The 20,367-nt window shown below is 43.9% G+C and overlaps 1 protein-coding gene across 1 annotated transcript in view; it reads left to right on the forward strand.

Annotated features, from left to right (window-relative positions):
• Positions 1–20,367, forward strand: part of LOC120993805 — a 198,675-nt gene that overhangs the window by 58,274 nt on the left and 120,034 nt on the right. Inside the window, exons 15-17 of the mRNA XM_040422271.1 lie at positions 747–908; positions 3,524–3,687; positions 9,276–9,451. Of these exons, the coding sequence (XP_040278205.1) occupies positions 747–908; positions 3,524–3,687; positions 9,276–9,451 (502 nt within the window). The remainder of the gene's footprint in view (positions 1–746; positions 909–3,523; positions 3,688–9,275; positions 9,452–20,367) is intronic.

Here is a 20,367-nt window from a genome sequence, read left to right on the forward strand (position 1 = left end):
TGGGACCCCCACTGATCACAAGAATGGGGGGACTGTCACAAAAGGAGGTTTAGCTCTAGAGACATTGGTTCTGAGGAATATATGTTGCATAGAGATTAGGTTTCTAAATATAAATGTGTTTGCCCTTAATATTGTGGAATCAAAACTGGTCATTGGGGAGAACCAACGACTATTGAAGGATATTAAAGAGATTATTTGGGATTTCGATATTGATGGCCTCAGGATAGGTCATTAGTATCAGATTAGTGGGGGTTTGAGTCCTAGCACTCCCGCTGACCACCTGTTCGAAGAGGCCTTGGTGGTCTATGAGCGCCTAGGCCTCTTCCTAGGCCAGTGACATAATCATACATCAGTCATATGGCCTAGTTGCAGCTCAGTTCCATTCAATTGAATAGGGCTGATCTGCAATGCCAAGCAACTGCTATCCAATGGACAGCCCTGTGCTTGGTAAGTTGCGAGGAAGCAGCAGTGATCACCAGAGCTCCAGTGAGTGTAGTGGCCTCTTCGAATAGTTGATCAGAGAGGGTGACGGGACTCCTGAGAGTAGGCCATCAATATTCCGGATAACTCCTTTAAAGTCAGGTCTGGAGCTACAGCTTTCAATCTATTATAATAAATAATTTCATTCATTTGTTATCCACTATTGTATTTTATATATACATTGTATTGTATTTTTGATATACATACATTTTTTATATGAATGCAATGTATTAATCTTTAGGTTTTTGTGAAATTTTTATTATCAGTGTCTGAAAGTCAGGTGCAGGACTGGTATGAAACACGGTTAGGTGGTCAGAAGTCATCCTGGGTACAGCCATCAATAGCTTATTGCAACACGCTTAGTGTGGTACGATATAGACAGCAAACCGGTCTCCGTGTCCGAATCAAACAAGCATTTGGGTTAGAAGGTACATTACGGCTTTATTAATCTATTATTAGATTGTTATTAATATTTATAACATGTGAAATCTACTGTCTTCCTTAACGAGTGCCTGTTACCTGTGTAATCTTTTAAATCTACATCTTTCTGTGACTCTCCCCTTAATCCACCATGACTTTCATTTTCTTTGTATTTGCTCCTCCCCCATGACCGACTTCAGGCTCCTTAATTTGGGGCGCCTAATCATATGCTAAGGAAACAGCCAAGGGTGCCCCCAACAGATCTCATTTCCCATGGGAAAGTGATATTCACTGCTTTGATACTGTCCACATTGATTGGAGTTGCCCAGGATTAGAAAAAAGGATCTTAGTTTTTCCAGAAGCAGTAATACTTTTGTCTGTGGACTGTATTTGATATTGCAGCCCAGTGCAATATCAGATACAATCCGTGGACAAAAATTATGATGTTTCTGAAAAAGGACCCTTTTCTAATTCTGGACAACTCTTTACAGGGGTTTCCAGCAGTTAAATATTTCCTTTAAAGGGCTAATAATTATAAATAAAAAAAAATCAAAGAGTCAATACTCACCTGACTGGTCCTCCACTATTCCATCGCTTGTTGACTCCCTCCCTGGTGACTGCTCTGGTGCCTCTTAACACGAAGGAAACGACTGCTTTGTCAGTCACTAGCTGCAGTGGTGACCCACCTCAACCAGTGATTGGCAGAGAGGTCATATCCTGCATACTTAGAGTGACGAGAATGTAGTTACCAGTGGGGTGAGTATGGCTTCTTTTATCTTTCACAGCTTTTTGAGCCTTTTGTTTAACATTTTTAACAAATTATTTAGGGAGGCAGCACACAGTGCAGATTTATGTGCAGAAATCTGCAGAAAATCAGCACCAAAACCACACAACAAAAGGCACATAAATCCACACTAGAAAAATTTACATTTTGTGTACATGAGATTTGTTTAATCTTATACACTATGCTGGTATTACACTGTGGTTTTTCTGCATGAAAATCCACGCGAAAAAAAATGCATGTAGTCCTCTTTGTGTGCTGACACCTTGTAGCATAGCATTGAAGGGAGTTACTTGTGCTTGATTGGTAAAGACAAACCTAAGTGCAGTTATACTCTTTTCTAGCAATGACAGTAGCCAAGTGGACATTCTCTGGATTAAAAAAATACTGAACTCAACATGTTATAATAACAATATACTTACCTATAATATTTCTCCAAGCACCCTCAACGCTGCTGTTTGGGTCCGTCACTATATCTTTATTTCTAAACTGGTGTAAAGTCCCTTATAGGGTAAATCCATTCTCTGTGGTCAAGGTACCTGGTATAAATCCAGGACATAGTGGTGCACCCGGTGATGGGTCCAGGCTCTGGATCCCAGTAGAAACAGCAGTATAGAAAGGTCCGTAGCACTCGTCCAGTTCAAGCAATGGTTTTTTATTCAATTAGGCAGCATACATAGCAACGTTTCGAACAAGCTTGATAAAGACCTCATGGAAATTTTTCCTTCACGTGTGATGGCACCCGAAAGATAATCATACAGCATTTAGCATGTGCTGACTTTCCATAGATTGTGTCCCCCAGTACAAGAGGAAGAATATGTCAGTAATGGCAATTAATGAGTTTGAACAGTATTTGTTTCCTTTAACAACATTAAAGGGGCTTTCCAGTTTGTGTGGGGGAGGCAGAATTTTATTTGAAAAGGGCAGGACTCATCACATAGGAATTGCCCACTCAACCAGTCACGGGCTGCAGTCCCCCTTAGCCAGTCATTGGCTGAGTGAGCATTTCCGAATATTTCATGTTGGTTGACTCAGGACCAGGAAGGGGAGAGCAGTAGGGACTAAACTAGCATCAGAATCGTATCGAGAAGGTATCAGTGAGTATAACCCTATAACCCTATTCTGGCCCCATAAGTCCAAATTTTTGTCCCCCTGAAAAACCCATTTTAATTTGATCACAGGTATCCTGTTGCTGGAACCCTCAACACTCATTTCTAATGTGGGGACATTAGGAAGTGTTGATGTTGAGACTGAAGGCTCTCCAACCTTTCAGTTGCAGCATCCATGCTGCGCTTGAAGGCAGAGGTGTGTGGGATTATGGAAAGAGCCAAGCTACTCCGATTCCATAATTGCTATAAGAGTGAATGGGAGTTATGGAAACAGCGTGACACTGCATGTTTCCTTAATCCCAGGCAGGATGCAGCAGCCAGTAGCCACCTGCACAGGGTTGGGAGACCTCTGTTCTCCAGATAGGTCTATGTTCTCACTGAAATTAATAGACAGGTTGGATTTTCCAGATTGAAAGATGCTGTTTTCCATTGATGAGATGCTGGTGAGAACCCCAACCCACCCTCTAATAACTAACTAATAATTTTCTAATAGAACGTTTGGGGGGGAAATGTTTAAGCAGAAATTCCCTTATAAGTAGTAAGTAATATATAGGAAATAAGGCAATAACTCTCATTATATTGTACCCTTAAACAATCTAGACATCTTTTTTTCCATTTTGCATTTTTACGTTGAAGTACTGTGAGGCTGATGGTTCTCTTTTTCTTGTTTTTCTTGTTTACTGCACTGTACTGATATTATGCTTCTTCTTTTTTTTTAACCCTGTAAACACAGCAGATGGTCTATACGTCAATGCGTTCGCTAGGATCTTAAAGGGGCCACAGAGTATGCAACTTCCAGAATTACCACAAGGCTGGGGAGGAGAGGAAAAGCTGTTGACACATCAGCATGACTTCACAAGTCTACAGAGGTCACCGCAGTGGATAGATCCTTCAGTGGTATGTTACGTGACTACAGAAAGATGCATTTTCTTTATAGTTACATTATTTCAGCTCATTTCTATTTGTAAAACCTGTCCTCTGAAACATTAAAAGAAAAGGATAATTTACAAAAGAACCCTCCAATATGGAAAAGCAGTAAACGTTTAATTCCAGAAGTTTAAATTAGTATTATAATAGAGGTGGTAACATTGACTTCATAGAAATAAATAAGGTAACCAAAGACACATAATTAGGAAAATGATTTAAGCTAACACAGGAATGCTAAATAAGGATGATATGCCTGTAGGAGCCATTAATTAATGCACCAAAATGGAGTGGTTATTTGAGAATAGCAGCAGAATACATCTCCTTTAACACTTTCCCTGCCGTTTTTTTTTTTGGGATATTTGGTATGTACAAATAAAGCCATACTAACACCCTACACATATATTTTCTGAAAGTTAATACCTGGTACATTGTCAGAACACCACTTATCCCTTTACACACACACACCTTCATGCAACTTTATGCCAAAGTGTAATTTTTTTCATGAAAAGATTATATTAGTGGGTAAAAGTGTAACCCAAGCAGAAAGTTATATGGATCACATCTTTTTAATAAGCGTTCGACATGTGCAGAGTTCATATATACCAGTTAGGCCTAAATTTATATACAAATATTTTTATAAAATCACTAGATCTGGGAAGAGCGAAAATCTGGTTTTAAGCTGGAAATGTAAAAAAGTAGCAATCTAGACAATACAGTTAATAAAGTCCTTGAAAAGTAAGTGCACCACCAAATCTATATATTTCCTGAAAGCAGACAACCTTGAACCTGATGACTTTAGATTTTTTCTCTCATGCTGAACACTCTCATTCTACTGGATCATTCACGGGATGGAATGGGTCCTGTAATACCTGGATTGCTGTTGTGAGTTTCTCTCCTATCTCAACTTTGTGAGAAACAGGAATTATTTAAAAGAAATGCATCAAAACAAATATTTGCACCTAAAACACTTCCAAGCGTAGGTTTACACACAAAACAATGTAAAAATAATATATTGAGGTGTTCAAATCTCATATATACCAAGTGTATGCATCAAGAGCTTGTTGTCTCAAAACTCTGGAACAGAGACCATGTAATATATTGTCATCATCTATATGTTTGTTAAAAAGTATATGCTAAAAATGTTTAAAGAGGGTGACGTCATTGCTGCCATTAGTGATTGGCCGCGTTGGTGATGTCTCACCCATGTGTCACGTGACCCAGTGATCTGACATATGGGTGACACATCACTGCTGCAACCCTTTTAAGAGAAGCTAGTGTGTATCTTCACATAAAGTGTGTAATGAGTGTTGTACATCCTCCGTATAGACCAAGGCCACAAAGAATAAGATGGCTTATGAAGCTCATATAGAAACTGTCCAGTCCACCCCAAGTTTCCTCAGGAAAGGACTATGAGTAGTACCCTAGAATCATTTACTTAGGAATGTATTTTCTACATATTGTGCTGCACTAGACATTAAAAGTATTTGTTTCATCACCAATCTGGGCTCCATTTGGACCTGATGATTATCAGTTTTGAAGGTCAAGGGCTGAGAAGGTGAGATGTAGGCCACAGAATCAAGCTAACTCTACCTTCTGCACCCTGCCTGGTCCTTCAGTGCTGCCATACATACCAGAGAATACTGTACTACATGTCTATTACATCCACAGTGAGGTTCTCTTTCCTCATCTCCTCCATTCAGCCCAGACCTCCATAACAATTTATTTCATCTACATCTGGTCTCTGTAGAGTTTGACACACAAACATCCCCATCCAAAAGAGTCATCCTGCTTTCACTCCCAATACTGTGCTTGCTGTGCTCTACTGTAGAAATAAAAGTGCCATACATATAGTGCCCCTGAAAAATACTAGTACCATACAAAAATAATTGTGTCAAGTAGAGTGCCCTCAACCATTATAGTGCTTCCTTATAGTGTCCTCAGTAGTAATAATAGTTGCCCTAGTAATAATATCCCCTATAGTGCCTCAAGTATTAATAATGTCCCTTTCAGTGTTTCCAGCAATAATAATTTCCTCTTTTGTGACCACATTAATAATGTTCTATTGACCTGTGGCCTATGAGGGTAAACAGCGAGGCAGATAGCCATTGACTCCCATGTCCCTCCACAGTATTCCGCTGTAATGCCATCTTGAGGATGGTGATACAGTTGATTTTTGGAGGTGACATAGGGACTTGATGCTCCCAGTTTTATGCTCGGAGCATCAGATCACTATGTACTTGGCTAGCGGCCATGGGGAGAGCTAGGGTGGTCCCCTGGACATTGGCCCACTGGAAAGTTTCAGTCCGCCCCTGTCTGTCCAATCCCTGCTGACCCACCGTGTCTACATTCAGGCATTTATTTTCTCATTGACATGAGACTCTGAAGTGCAATCCGACAGAAAAAAAAAATCTCATGTTTATTTGTCCTGTAATAGGGCTATTTTGTACTAGATTTGTCAGCTGCCAAGCAGAATTATATAAAAGTCGATACTCATTTTATTGCAATTTGTTGCGGTCTCTTTCAGTGCAAAATTATTACAGATTTGTCCTTTAATAGTGGTTCTATATTTAGAGCAAAGTAATTACTTGTTTCCTTCTCTCATACTACACTGTAAAAAATTAATGTTACGTTTGGTGCTAGAAGCTTAGCAAAAGCTCTTTGAGGAAAAGAAACAAATACAAATGAACATTTTTTGTAATGATTCCTAAGGCTAGTTTCACACCTCCGGTGTGAATTCCAGCAGGCTTTTCCAGCAGACAATGCCGGGAACGGCTGGACACAAACCACAGCATGCAACAATTTGTATGCAACCGATTCTCCGCATTGTCGGCTGGATCTCTGCCAGACCCTATTATACTTAATGGGGCCAGCGGACATTCCGTCTGCATCCGGCAGTGCCGGATGCAGTGAATTCCAGCAGGCTGTTCTCTGCCGGAATTCATACCACAGGTGTGAAATTAGCCAAAATAAAACAAAGCCTATAGAAAGGTATTATCAGAGCTAAAATGAGGACCTAGTTAGGCATTTAAAGAATTTAAAAGTAGGTCCTCTGGATAGGTCATCAGTATCTGATCAGTGGAAGTCCGACACCCAGGACCCCAGCCGAACAGCTGTTTGAGAAGGCGGCAGCACATACAGTAGCGCTGCAGTCTTCACAGCTTTCCCTAGGCTGAGTGACAACACATTCATTGGTTACATGGCCTAAGTGCAGATCAGACCCATATAAGTGAATGGGGCTGAGCTGCAATACCAAGCACCGTAGTTATACAATGTACAGCTCTGTGCTTGGTGAGCACAGAGAAGGCTACTGCGCTCACAGGAGTGCTGTTGCCTTCTCAAACAGCTGATAGGGTGGGGATCCCGGTTGTCATACCTCCACTGATCAGGTACTGATGACCTATCCAGAGGTAGGTCATCAGCATTTAAATCTCAGAAAACCCTTTTAAACCTCATCTGTCAATTCTCTGCCCAAGCCTCCAATCTGTCCAGATCCCTCTGTAGCATTATACTGTCCTCTTTTATTTTGCAAGCCTTCTACAAGTTCATTAATAAATACTGTATATTAAAGAAAATAGGGCCCAGTACTGAACCTTGTGGTACCCCACTAGTGTCAGTGACCCAATCTGAGTGTGTACCATTAATAACCACCCTCTGTTTCCTATCACTGAGCCAGTTACTTACCCACATACTCACATATTCTCCCAGTCCAGGCATTCTCATTTTATGTACCAACCTTTTATGTGGCATAGCATCAAATGCTTTGGAGAAGTCAAGAAATATGACATCCAGTGACTCACCCCAATCCAGTCTGCAATTTACCTCCTCCTAAACACTTGCTGATTTGGCGTTATACCCTTTTTTTCAATGAGATACTCCAGGATAGCATCTCTTACAAAACTTTCCAACAGTTTACCTAGGACAGATATTGGACTCGCCGGCCTATAGTTTCCTGCCTTAGTTTTTGACCCCTTTTTGAATATTTCCACCACATTTGCTAAGTGCCAATCCTGTGGAACACTTCCTGTCATTATAGAGTCCTTAAATATCAGAAGTAAGGGTCTGTCTATTACATTACTTAATTATCTTAAAATACGGGGTGTATGCCATCTGGATCCGGTTATTTGTCTATATTAATCTTTTTAAGATGCCACTGCACTTCTCCCTGGGTCAAACAGGCCACATTTAAGCCAGCTGGCTACCTCCTTCCCTGTTTCTCCATACTATCACCCTACCCCATCGGGTGTCTCTGCAGTGACCAGCAAACTTTCTATTTTGTCAAGGCATCTCAGTGTTGAAACGAACTCATTTAGATATAGGATCTGGGCTTGCAAACATGCAATTTACTCAAATATTGCAACACAAAATGCACCCTCAAATGTCTGTTCCAGGACTGCATACATTGCACAAAATTCGCACTGGACTGCATTGTCAATTATGGAACACATACTTGCTAATAGTGATTACACCAGGCATGCTCAACCTGCGGCCCTCCAGCTGTTGCAAATCTACAACTCCCATCATTCCTGGACAGCCTACAGCTATCAGCCTAGAGAAGGGCATGGTGGGAGTTGTAGTTTTACAACAGCTGGAGGGCCGCAGGTTGAGCATCCCTGCCCTAGAGTAAATGGTTAAAGATTTGCCCTGTAATGGCTGTAATTGGGGTAATGCTGTTCTTTTTACTGTACACTAAAGAAACTACAGGTTGGTCTGTCCTAGCACCTGTCAAAAAAATGACCAGCAATACCTTTAAAGGCTATGAACACCTTCGGAATAATTTTTATCATTGCATTTTACTCATTTTGGTGAAAAGAAAATACATTTTTACATTTTGTTCTTTATGAAACATTTTCAACCGTTTTTATTCTAATGCCTACACATTTAGTGTATCTGCAGACTATTGCTTTATATTTCACACTGAATTCTTCAACTAGATATGTAGCCCTGATCTCTGAACTCTTGACAGCTCATAAACACTCATAAGCTAAATTATTATCAAACTGGCAAAAATATGACTTAAATATGTGTTCATGAGTTGTCAGGAGTTCAGAGATAAGGACTACACATCATGCTGTCAGAACAGCTCCCTGACGTATTGTAACAATGCAATAGTCTACAGATACACTGAAAGTGAAGGCTGTAGAACAAAAACTGATTTTTAATAAAAGCTAATTGAAAAAATTATTATTTTTGCCCAAAATGAGTAAATTGCAATGATAAAAACTGGCCCCCAGAGGTGTTCATAGCCATTATTTTCAACATACAACAGTTTCTGTCCAACTTTCTTAACTTTTAAGGAAAACTGCAGGTTACGTTGTAAGCTTTAGGCCATATGAAAATATATTTACAAGCTATCCTATAAGTTACATTTCTTATTCTAGAACTAGTTCTAGGGTGTGACTCAGCTACATACAGTTGTTACATTGGATGTGCATTGGTAATTTATTGCTTATTGTTGCAATTTACCTTCAAGGAGTTTACCATGTTTGAAGACTACTTCTTACTCTTCATAGTATTTCTCATTAATATTTTTATTATACCTTGCCAAAATGTTTCTCTAGGTTCTTCATCCTTATTTGGATATTAATAGCGTGCTTCTTGTTCAAGTATTTGGTATGGCTGCTACATACATCCCTCATCCCAGGAATGAACAGCGTGGTCAAGTGATATCCAGTAATGGACAAGAGATTCAGCTTCAACCTCCATTAGGATGGACTGTTTTCCCGCTGTTTGACAGGTATTTTATTCTTTAAGCATAATGTAAATAAATGATATTTCTGTAAAAGAACTTTTAAAAGGGTTTTTCAAGACTTTATAACTGATGACCAATTCTCAGGATAGGTCATCAGTATCTATTTGGTGGCGGTCTGACCCCTAGGACCTCTGGCAATCAGCTGTTTGAGAAGGCACCAGTACTCCTTGAGCACCGCTGACTTCTCGCAGCTTGCCAAGCACATCGCCGTACATAGTACAGTGGCTGTGCTTGGTATCGCGCTCAGCCCCTTTCACTTCATTGGGGGTGAACTACGCCTAAGCCACGTGACCAATAAACGTGTTTTCACTGGCCTAGGAAAAACTGAGAGAAGGCTGTGGCATTACTGCAGCGGTGGGGTCCCGATTGTCAGACCCCCACAATTAAATCCTGATGACCTATCCTGAGGATAGTTACATAGTTAATACGGTTGAAAAAAGAAATACGTCCATCAAGTTCAACCAAGGGATAGGTGGGAATGCGAATCCCAAAAGGAATTGAGACTCAGATTTCTACACGTTTTCATAAGCATTAATGTTTTATAGGCTACTTTCACACTCGCGTTTGGTGCGGATTCGTCATGGATCTGCACAGATAATACAAACGTCTGCATCCGTTCAGAACGGATCCGTTTGTATTATCTTTAACATAGCCAAGACGGATCCGTCTTGAACTCCGTTGAAAGTCAATGGAGGATGGTCCGTTTTCTATTGTGTCCCAATTGACTTACATTGTGTGTCAGAACGGATTCATTTGGCTCAGTTTCGTCAGACGGACACCAAAACGCTGCAGGCAGCGTTTTGGTGTCCGCCTCCGAAGCGGAATGGAGACGGAACGGAGGCAAACTGATGCATTCTGAGCGGATCCTTATCCATTCAGAATGCATTAGGGCAAAACTGATCCGTTTTTGACCGCTTATGAGAGCCCTGAACGGATTTCACAAACGGAAAGCCAAAATGCTAGTGTGAAAGTAGATAAATCACTGCGAAAGGTGCACCAAAATGATATGCAACTGACAACACTGGCCAACCCCTCAAGCTGATGTTAAGAACTGAGACTTTAGCCAATGTATTCACGTCAGGAACACATCGGAGCCCTTTTGCACCACCGTCAAGGTATCTCAGTGTGGCACAGGTTCCTACCACTAAGCTACCTACGGAGTGTGAACAACGGTCTGAGAGGTGCTAAGATACAACTTACAGCCAAGCTCCCACATACCTCCATAGTGAGATCACTCAGGCAGTGGGAGAGATAAGGCTGTAAGCCCCACCTATAACAGGCCATGTGACACAGGCTACCAGGTGCAACAGAATGCTACCAGCAGTACGCAATGGCACAGTCTAAACATATCAAGAAAAATAACTGAAATAAAGTGGCCATGGGAGGAAATGCTCAAAAACCCCAAACACTGTAGTGTGTTTATAACTGGGGGAGAAGATCCTCCACATGTGATCTGTTGCTAACGGAAATCACCAGCTAAAATGCATACAATGGAGAATGTCGGCAGCGGACCACATGCACCACAAGGCATCCTACACAAGATGGGATAATGTGTGCATGCAAATATAAAAATATATAAATCACTGCGAAAGGTGCACCACAATGATATGCAACTGAAAACACTGGCCAACCCCTCAAGCTGATGTTAAGAACTGAGACTTTAGCCAATGTATTCCTGTCAGGAACACATCGGAGCCCTTTTGCACCACTGTCAAGGTATCTCAGCGTGGCATGGACTCTTACCACTAAGCTACCTACGGAGTGTGAACAACGGTCTGAGAGGTGCTAAGATACAACTTACAGCCAAGCTCCCACATACCTCCATAGTGAGATCACTCATGCAGTGGTAGCTGCACCTGGTAGCCTGTGTCACATGGCCTTTTATAGGTAGGGCTTACAGCCTTATCTCTCCCACTGCCTGAGTGATCTCACTATGGAGGTATGTGGCTGTAAGTTGTATCTTAGCACCTCTCAGACCGTTGTTCACACTCTGTAGGTAGCTTAGTGGTAGGAACCCGTACCATGCTGAGATACCTTGACGGTGGTGCAAAAGGGCTCCGATGTGTTCCTGACTGGAATACATTGGCTAAAGTCTCAGTTCTTAACATCAGCTTGAGGGGTTGGCCAGTGTTGTCAGTTGCATATGATTGTGGTGTACATTTCGCAATGATTTATGTATTTTTATATTTGCATCCACACATTATCCCATCTTGTGTAGGATGCCATTGTGGTGCATGTGGTCCGACATCCTCCATTGTATGCATTTTTGCTGGGGATTGCCGTTAGCAACGGATCACATGCGGAGGATCTTCTCCCCCAGTTATAAACACGCTACAGTGTTTGGGGTTTTTAAGCATTTCCTCCCATGGCCACTTTATTTCAGTTATTTTTCTTAGTGTGAAAGTAGCCTTAAGAATTCTTCTAAACCATTTTTGAAACTGTCCACTGTTCCTGCTGTGACCACGTCCTGAGGAAGTCTATTCCACAGCTTCACAGTTCTTACAGTAAAGAAGCTTTGACGCTTCTGGAGACTGAACTTTTTCCTCTCCAATCGGAGGTAGTGCCCCCTTGTCTTTTGAGCGCGTTTTACATGGAACAGCTTTTCACCGTATTTGTTCTGTGGCCCATTTATATATTTGTATAGGTTAATCATGTCCACCCTTAGACGTCTCTTCTTAAGACTAAATAAATTCAATTCTTTTAATCTTTCATAACTAAGACCCTCCATTCCCCTTATCAGTTTAGTCGCTCTCTGTACTTTTTCCAGCTGCAGTGTGTCCTTTCTATGGACTGGTGCCCAGAACTGAACTGCATATTCCAGATGAGGCCACACCAACGCTGTGTAAAGTGGTAATATTACATCCCTGCCCCGCGAGTCCATGCCTCGTTTAATGCATGACAATATCCCGGTGGCCTTAGAAGCAGCTTATTGACATTGTATTCTGTAATGTAATCTACCATCCTCAAGGACAGAGATTATTACTACCAAAATGCATAACTTTACATTTATCCACATTGAACCTCATTTGCCAAGTTGATGCCCAATCACTCAGAGTGTTCAAGTCAGCTTGTAGTTTGTGGACATCTTCCATAGACTGTACACTGTCACCGCCAGTTCTCTGAGAAGGTCTGGCAGACGTTCTTCTCTACCTTTTGCATGATGTTCTTTGTTTTGGTTTCACTTTGTCATCTCCTTTCCTTCTCCCAGCTGTCACCTATTTACACTAATTGTCTCCCTTTATATTCCCTCCCATACTGCCTCACTTTGCGGTTTATACTACTTCCTGAATTGTGTTCACTGCTGGAGGTTTCTGCTGCTGATTCCCCAAGATAAGTCTTTTTCCTTTATTTGTGTTTCCTTGCTGGCTTGATTCTAGGTGACCCTGACTCCGTCTGTATTAAGTGCAGGGAGCCGGTGGTCGTGTTCCCTCACTATTATAGGGTTTTCAGGTGTCACATAGTATTAGGTACGTGGGCATGCAATCGTCTACCATAAAGATCTTTGCATGGGCATAGCAGTCAGGGAGAGCTCTAGGGGTTTTATAGGGCTCACCCATATGCTCCTTAGTTTGGGATCAAGCCAGTCGGATGTTTATTTATAAGTTCCAGCTTTCTGCAACACCATCCGTGACATTATAAACTGCCATAACCGTCTTAAGCATGGATCCGGTTTCAGCCTTGATTGACCGCATGCAAGGTCTTTCCCTGGAGGTAGCAGATCTCCGTAAAACTTTGTCTCAGTTTCAGGTGACCGGTTCTGCTGGCGTTCATGCAGTTTGTTCCGAGCTTAAGATCTCGCTTCCGGATACGTTCTCCGGGGGTAGTGAGAATTTTGTTTGTTTTAGAAAGGCTTGCAAACTCCATTTTCGCCTACTTCCCCATTCCTCTGGTGATGAGGAGCAGAGGGTGGGGATCATCATCTCGCTGCTCAGGGATAATGCTCAGTCTTGGGCCTTTTCGCTGCCGGTGGGGGCATGACCCCTCCGATCGGTGGATTAATTTTTTGTAGCCCTGGAGCAGATATATGATGACCCAGATCGTATTGCTCTGTCTGAATCTAAACTGCGTCTTTTATGCCAGGGTAAACAGTCCGCAGAGATATATTGTTCTGAATTTCGGAGATGGGCAGCTGATACTGGTTGGAATGATGCTGCACTCCAAAGTCAATTTGCCATGGTCTTTCGGAAAGATTGAAAGATGCATTTGCTTTTCATGAGAGACCAGCCTCGTTAGAATCTGCCATGTCTCTAGCTGTTCGTATTGACAGGCGTCTTAGAGAGAGAGAGAGGAGACTAGTCCTTCCTGTCATATTCAGTCCAAGGACAGTGGGGCTGTCTCATTCAGTGCGCAGGGGTCTCAGTCTCTCTCAATCCCCTCTGAGGAGGAGGCCATGCAGCTGGGTTTGCTTGCCTCTGATAGTAGAGGATTCAGCTCTCAGGGGAGGGTTTGTTTCTGTTGTGGGGGTATAAATCATTTGGCTAATGTTTGCCCCTCTAGGAGATTCATGGAGTTTTCTGAGGGTAATAAAAGAAAAACAAAAAGAAAAAAATCCTCTAAAAACTTTCCATTTGCTACTATTGGCAAGGTTGATGCGAAAATTGAAGGTTTGCCGTTTACTTGTAGTTCCCGTTTTCTCCTACCTGCCAGGGTGGCGCTAGACAGCAAGAACATTGTTTGTGAGATTTTTGTAGATAGTGGAGCATCTGTCAATCTCATTGATAATCAATTTGCAATATCGCTTGGGTTCCAGGTATGCACTTTGGAAAAGGATATACCTGTTTTTGCTCTCGATTCCGCTCCACTTTCTCAAACATCGTTAAAGGGCATAGTTCACAATATCCTTTTGACTGTGGGTGACGCTCATGTTGAAGATATGTCATGTTTCGTCTTAAGCGGATTTCTTACTCCTCTAGTGTTGGGGCTACCCTGGCTCACTAAACATAACCCCACCATTGATTGGCAAGCAAGGCAAATAAATGGTTGGAGTGAGTTTTGCAGAGAGAAGTGTCTCACGGCGTCTATTTCAGAGGTTTCTACCAAGACTGTGCCATCTTTTCTCTCTGAATTTTCTGATGTGTTTTCCGAGAGTGGTGTCCAGGAGTTGCCCCCTCACCGGGAGTACGACTGCCCTATTAATCTCATCCCAGGCGCCAAGCTGCCAAAATCACGTTTATACAATCTCTTCCAACCTGAAAGAGTCGCTATGCGTACTTATATCTCTGAGAGCCTGAGAAAGGGACACATCCGACCCTCAAAGTCACCTGTTGCCGCTGTTTTTTTTTTTTTAAGAAAAAAGATGGTTCTTTAAGACCTTGTCTGGATTTCAGGGAGCTGAACCGTATCACGATTCGTGACCCATATCCGCTTCCTCTGATCCCGGACCTGTTTAACCAGATTGTTGGGGCTAAGGTTTTTTCTAAGTTGGATTTAAGAGGGGCATACAACCTGGTCAGGGTCAGGGAAGGGGACGAATGGAAGACGGCCTTCAATACCCCTGAGGGTCATTTCGAGAATTTGGTTATGCCCTTTGGTTTGATGAATGCTCCGGCCGTCTTCCAACATTTTGTGAACTGCATTTTTTATCATTTAATGGGGAAATTTGTACTGGTGTATCTAGATGACATTTAGATTTTTTCTCCTGATTTCAAGACTCATCAAGACCACCTACGTCAGGTCCTGCTGATTCTGCGGGAGAATAAATTGTACGCTAAACTGGAAAAATGTGTGTTTGCGGATCCGGAGATTCAATTTCTTGGTTTTTTGCTCTCCGCTTTTGGTTTTCGCCTGGACCCTGAGAAGGTCAGCACTGTGCTTGATTGGGAGCTTCCTGAGAATCAGAAGGCGCTGATGCGATTTTTGGGTTTTGGCAATTATTACAGGAAATTCATTTTGAATTATTCCTCTGTTATTAAGCCACTCACTGATATGACTAAAAAGGGGGTAGATTTTTCTTCGTGGTCGGTAGATGCGCTTAAAGCCTTTTCTAGTATCAAAGAGAGTTTTTCTTCCGCTCCCATTTTGGTACAACCTGATGTCTCTCTACCTTTTATTGTTGAGGTGGACGCTTCTGAGGTGGGGGTGGGTGCGGTCTTATCTCAGGGTCCCTCTCCTGCCAAATGGCGACCGTGGGCCTTTTTCGCAAGGAAACTCTCCTCTGCAGAGAGAAATTACGATGTGGGAGATAGGGAGTTGTTGGCCATCAAATTAGCTTTTGAGGAATGGCGCCATTGATTAGAGGGAGCCAGACACCCTATTACCGTGTTTACAGACCATAAGAATCTGGCCTACTTGGAATCGGCCAAGCGTCTGAACCCGAGACAGGCCAGATGGTCTTTGTTCTTTTCTAGGTTTAATTTTGTTGTTACGTTCCGCCCTGGGGTTAAAAATGTGAAGGCAGATGCCCTGTCACGTTGTTTTCCAGGAGGGGGGAACTTTGAAGACCCGGGTCCCATTTTGGCTGAACGGGTGGTCATCTCTGCTCTTTATCCTGATTTGGAGGCAGAGGTTCAGGCAGCCCAGGCAGAGGCTCCTTATTTTTGTCCTCCTGGGAGGTTGTTTGTGCCTCTCGCTTTACGACACAAGGTTTTTAAGGAGCACCACGATACTGTCCTTGATGGGCACCCGGGGAGTAGAGCCACAGTGGATCTCATTGCTCGGAGATTCTGGTGGTCGGCTCTTCGTAAGACGGTTGAGGGTTTTGTGGCAGCCTGCGAGACCTGCGCTCGTGCCAAGGTCCCTCATTCACTGCCATCGGGTTCTCTCCTCCCGTTACCCATTTCTTCCCGTCCTTGGACGCATCTGTCTATGGACTTCATTATGGACCTGCCTCGTTCCTCGGGGAAGACTGTGATTCTGGTAGTAGTGGACCGTTTTAGCAAAATGGCGCATTTCATTCCCTTTTCTGGGTTACCCAATGCTAAGACGCTGGCACAAGCGTTTGTTGATCACATTGTTAAATTGCATGGCATTCCTTCAGACATAGTTTCTGATAGGGGCACGCAATTTGTTTCCAGATTCTGAAAGGCCTTCTGTTCTCGCTTGGGGGTTCGGTTGTCGTTCTCTTCTGCTTTTCACCCGCAGTCGAATGGTCAGACGAACGCGTCAATCAGAATCTGGAGACATATCTGCGCTGTTTTGTGGCGGAGAATCAGGAGGATTGGTGTTCTTTTTTGTCCCTTGCTGAGTTGGCTTTAAATAACCGTCGCCAGGAGTCCTCTGATAAGTCACCATTTTTTGGTGCATATGGGTTTCATCCGCAGTTTGGGACATTCTCTGGAGAGGGGTCTTCTGGTTTACGTGATGAGGAGAGATTTTCCTCGTCTTTGTCATTTATTTGCCAAAAGATTCAGGGTAATCTGAAGAGGATGAGTGAGAGATATAAGCGTGTGGTGGATAAGAGACGTGTGCCTGGTCCGGACCTGAATGTGGGTGATCTGGTGTGGTTGTCTACAAAGAATATCAAAGTGAAGGTTCCCTCCTGGAAGTTGGGTCCTAAGTAGGGATGAGCGAACCCGAACTGTATAGTTCGGGTTCGTACCGAATTTTGGGGTGTCCGTGACACGGACCCGAACCCGAACATTTTCGTAAAAGTCTGGGTTCGGGTTCGGTGTTCGGCGCTTTCTTGGCGCTTTTTGAAAGGAGCCAATCAACAAGCGTCATACTACTTGCCCCAAGAGGCCATCACAGCCATGCCTACTATTGGCATGGCTGTGATTGGCCAGTGCAGCATGTGACCCAGCCTCTATTTAAGCTGGGGTCACGTAGCGCCGCACGTCACTCTGCTCTGATCAGTGTAGAAAGAGGATGCAGCTGCTGCTGTTAGGGCGAGATTAGGCAGGGATTTATTTACTGAAGTGATCGATATACAGCTGTGTATCATACAACCTCTGCTATTCAATTGCTCACTGTTTTAAGGCTGCCCAGAGCGTTTTTCAGTCACTTTTTTCTGGGGTGATCGGCGGCCATTTTGTGTCTTGTGGTGCGCCAGCACAAGCTGCCACCAAGTCCATTTTTAACCATCAATAGTGTGTTGTTTTTTTTTGCTATATCCTACATCAGGGCTTGGCTGTGCTTGCTATTTTATTGAGGGGTAAAATACAATTGCCAAAATAGCAGTACCCTAAATCTGGTGTTTCAGCTGTGGCTAGCCAATTGTAATACTGTCTGCTGTCTGCCGAAGCACAGTTTTTGTTCTGGGTTGAATACAATTCCCAACTTAGCAATTCCCTAAATTAGTGGTTTTTGCTCTATCGAGCCAAGGTTAAATCTATCCATAAAAGGGTATATTAGATTGAAGGTGCGGATAGGGTCATCCTCAATAACTTCACATGCTACCGTGCATTTCCAAGTCTAATTCTGTCCGTAAAAGGGATACCTGTCATCCAGCGCCTAAATACTAGGCCTACAATTTATATTCAGCTAAATCTGTTGTTACTGCTGTGGCTGGTCAATCTATTTAGTGTCTGCCAAAGCACAGTTTTTGTTCTGGGTTGAAATACAATTCCCAACTTAGCAATTACCTAAATTTGTGGTTTCTGCTCTATCAGGCCAAGGTTAAATCTATCCATAAAAGGGTATATTAGATTGAAGGTGCGGATAGGGTCATCCTCAATAACTTCACACGCTACCGTGCATTTCCAAATCTAATTCTGTCCGTAAAAGGGATACCCGTCATCCAGCGCCTAAATACTAGGCCTACAATTTATATTCAGCTAAATCTGTCGTTACTGCTGTGCCTGTATTAGTGTAATACGGTACCTAAATAGATAGTGTTAGGTGCCTGTAAAAAAAGGCCTGAATTTGAATTCAATAAATTGGGCCAAATCATTTTTTTCTTATTGTGGTGAACGGTAACAATGAGGAAAACATCTAGTAAGGGACGCGGACATGGTCGTGGTGGTGTTAGTGGACCCTCTGGTGCTGGGAGAGGACGTGGCCGTTCTGCCACAGCCACACGTTCTAGTGAACCAACTACCTCAGGTCCCAGTAGCCACCAGAATTTACAGCGATATTTGGTGGGGCCCAATGCCGTTCTAAGGATGGTAAGGCCTGAGCAGGTACAGGCATTAGTCAATTGGGTGGCTGACAGTGGATCCAGCACGTTCACATTATCTCCCACCCAGTCTTCTGCAGAAAGCGCACAGATGGCGCATGAAAACCAAGCCCATCAGTCTGTCACATCACCCCATGCATATCAGGGAAACTGTCTGAGCCTCAAGTTATGCAGCAGTCTCTTATGCTGTTTGAAGACTCTGCTGGCAGTGTTTCCCAAGGGCATCCACCTAGCCCTTCCCCAGGGGTGGAAGAGATAGAATGCACTAACGCACAACCACTTATGTTTCCTGATGAGGACATGGGAATACCACCTCAGCACGTCTCTGATGATGACGAAACACAGGTGCCAACTGCTGCGTCTTTCTGCAGTGTGCAGACTGAACAGGAGGTCAGGGAGTAAGACTGGGTGGAAGACGATGCAGGGGACGATGAGGTCCTAGACCCCACATGGAATGAAGGTCGTGCCACTGACTTTCAGAATTCGGAGGAAGAGGCAGTGGTGAGACCGAGCCAACAGCGTAGCAAAAGAGGGAGCAGTGGGCAAAAGCAGAACACCCGCCGCCAAGAGAGTCCGTCTGCTACTGGCCACCGCCATCTGGGACCGAGCACCCAAAAGGCAGCTTCAAGGAGTTCCCTGGCGTGGCAGTTCTTCAAACAATATGCTGACGACAAGACCCGAGTGGTTTGCACGCTGTGCCATCAGAGCCTGAAGCGAGGCATTAACGCTCTGAACCTTAGCACAACCTGCATGACCAGGCACCTGCATGCAAAGCATGAACTGCAGTGGAGTAAACACCTTAAAAACAAGGAACTCACTCAGGCTCCCCCTGCTACCTCTTCTGCTGCTGCCGCCGCCTCGGCCTCTTCCTCCGCCTCTGGAGGAACGTTGGCACCTGCCGCCCAGAAAAAAGAGGATGTACCACCAACACCACATCCTCCGTCACCAAGCATCTCAACCATGTCACATGGCAGCGTTCAGCTCTCCATCTCACAAACATTTGAGAGAAAGCGTAAATTCCCACCTAGCCACCCTCGATCCCTGGCCCTGAATGCCAGCATTTCTAAACTACTGGCCTATGAAATGCTGTCATTCAGGCTGGTGGACACAGACAGCTTCAAACAGCTCATGTCGCTTGCTGTCCCACAGTATGTTGTTCCCAGCCGGCACTACTTCTCCAAGAGAGCCGTGCCTTCCCTGCACAACCAAGTATCCGATAAAATCAAGTGTGCACTGCGCAATGCCATCTGTGGCAAGGTCCACCTAACCACAGATACGTGGACCAATAAGCACGGCCAGGGACGCTATATCTCCCTAACTGCACACTGGGTAAATGTAGTGGCGGCTGGGCCCCAGGCGGAGAGCTGTTTGGCGCACGTCCTTCCGCCGCCAAGGATCGCAGGGCAACATTCTTTGCCTCCTGTTGCCTCCTCCTCCTACTCGGCTTCCTCCTCCTCTTCTTCCACCTGCTCATCCAGTCAGCCACACACCTTCACCACCAACTTCAGCACAGCCCGGGGTAAACATCAGCAGGCCATTCTGAAACTCATATGTTTGGGGGACAGGCCCCACACCGCACAGGAGTTGTGGGGGGGTATAGAACAACAGACCGACGAGTGGTTGCTGCCGGTGAGCCTCAAGCCCGGCCTGGTGGTGTGCGATAATGGGCGAAATTTCGTTGCAGCTCTGGGACTAGCCAGTTTGACGCACATCCCTTGCCTGGCGCATGTGCTGAATTTGGTGGTGCAGAAGTTCATTCACAACTACCCCGACATGTCAGAGCTGCTGCATAAAGTGCGGGCCGTCTGTGCGCGCTTCCGGCGTTCACATCCTGCCGCTGCTCGCCTGT

The sequence above is a fragment of the Bufo bufo genome, chromosome 3 (genome assembly GCF_905171765.1).
Source record: "Bufo bufo chromosome 3, aBufBuf1.1, whole genome shotgun sequence".
NCBI classification, from domain to species: Eukaryota; Metazoa; Chordata; class Amphibia; order Anura; family Bufonidae; genus Bufo; species Bufo bufo.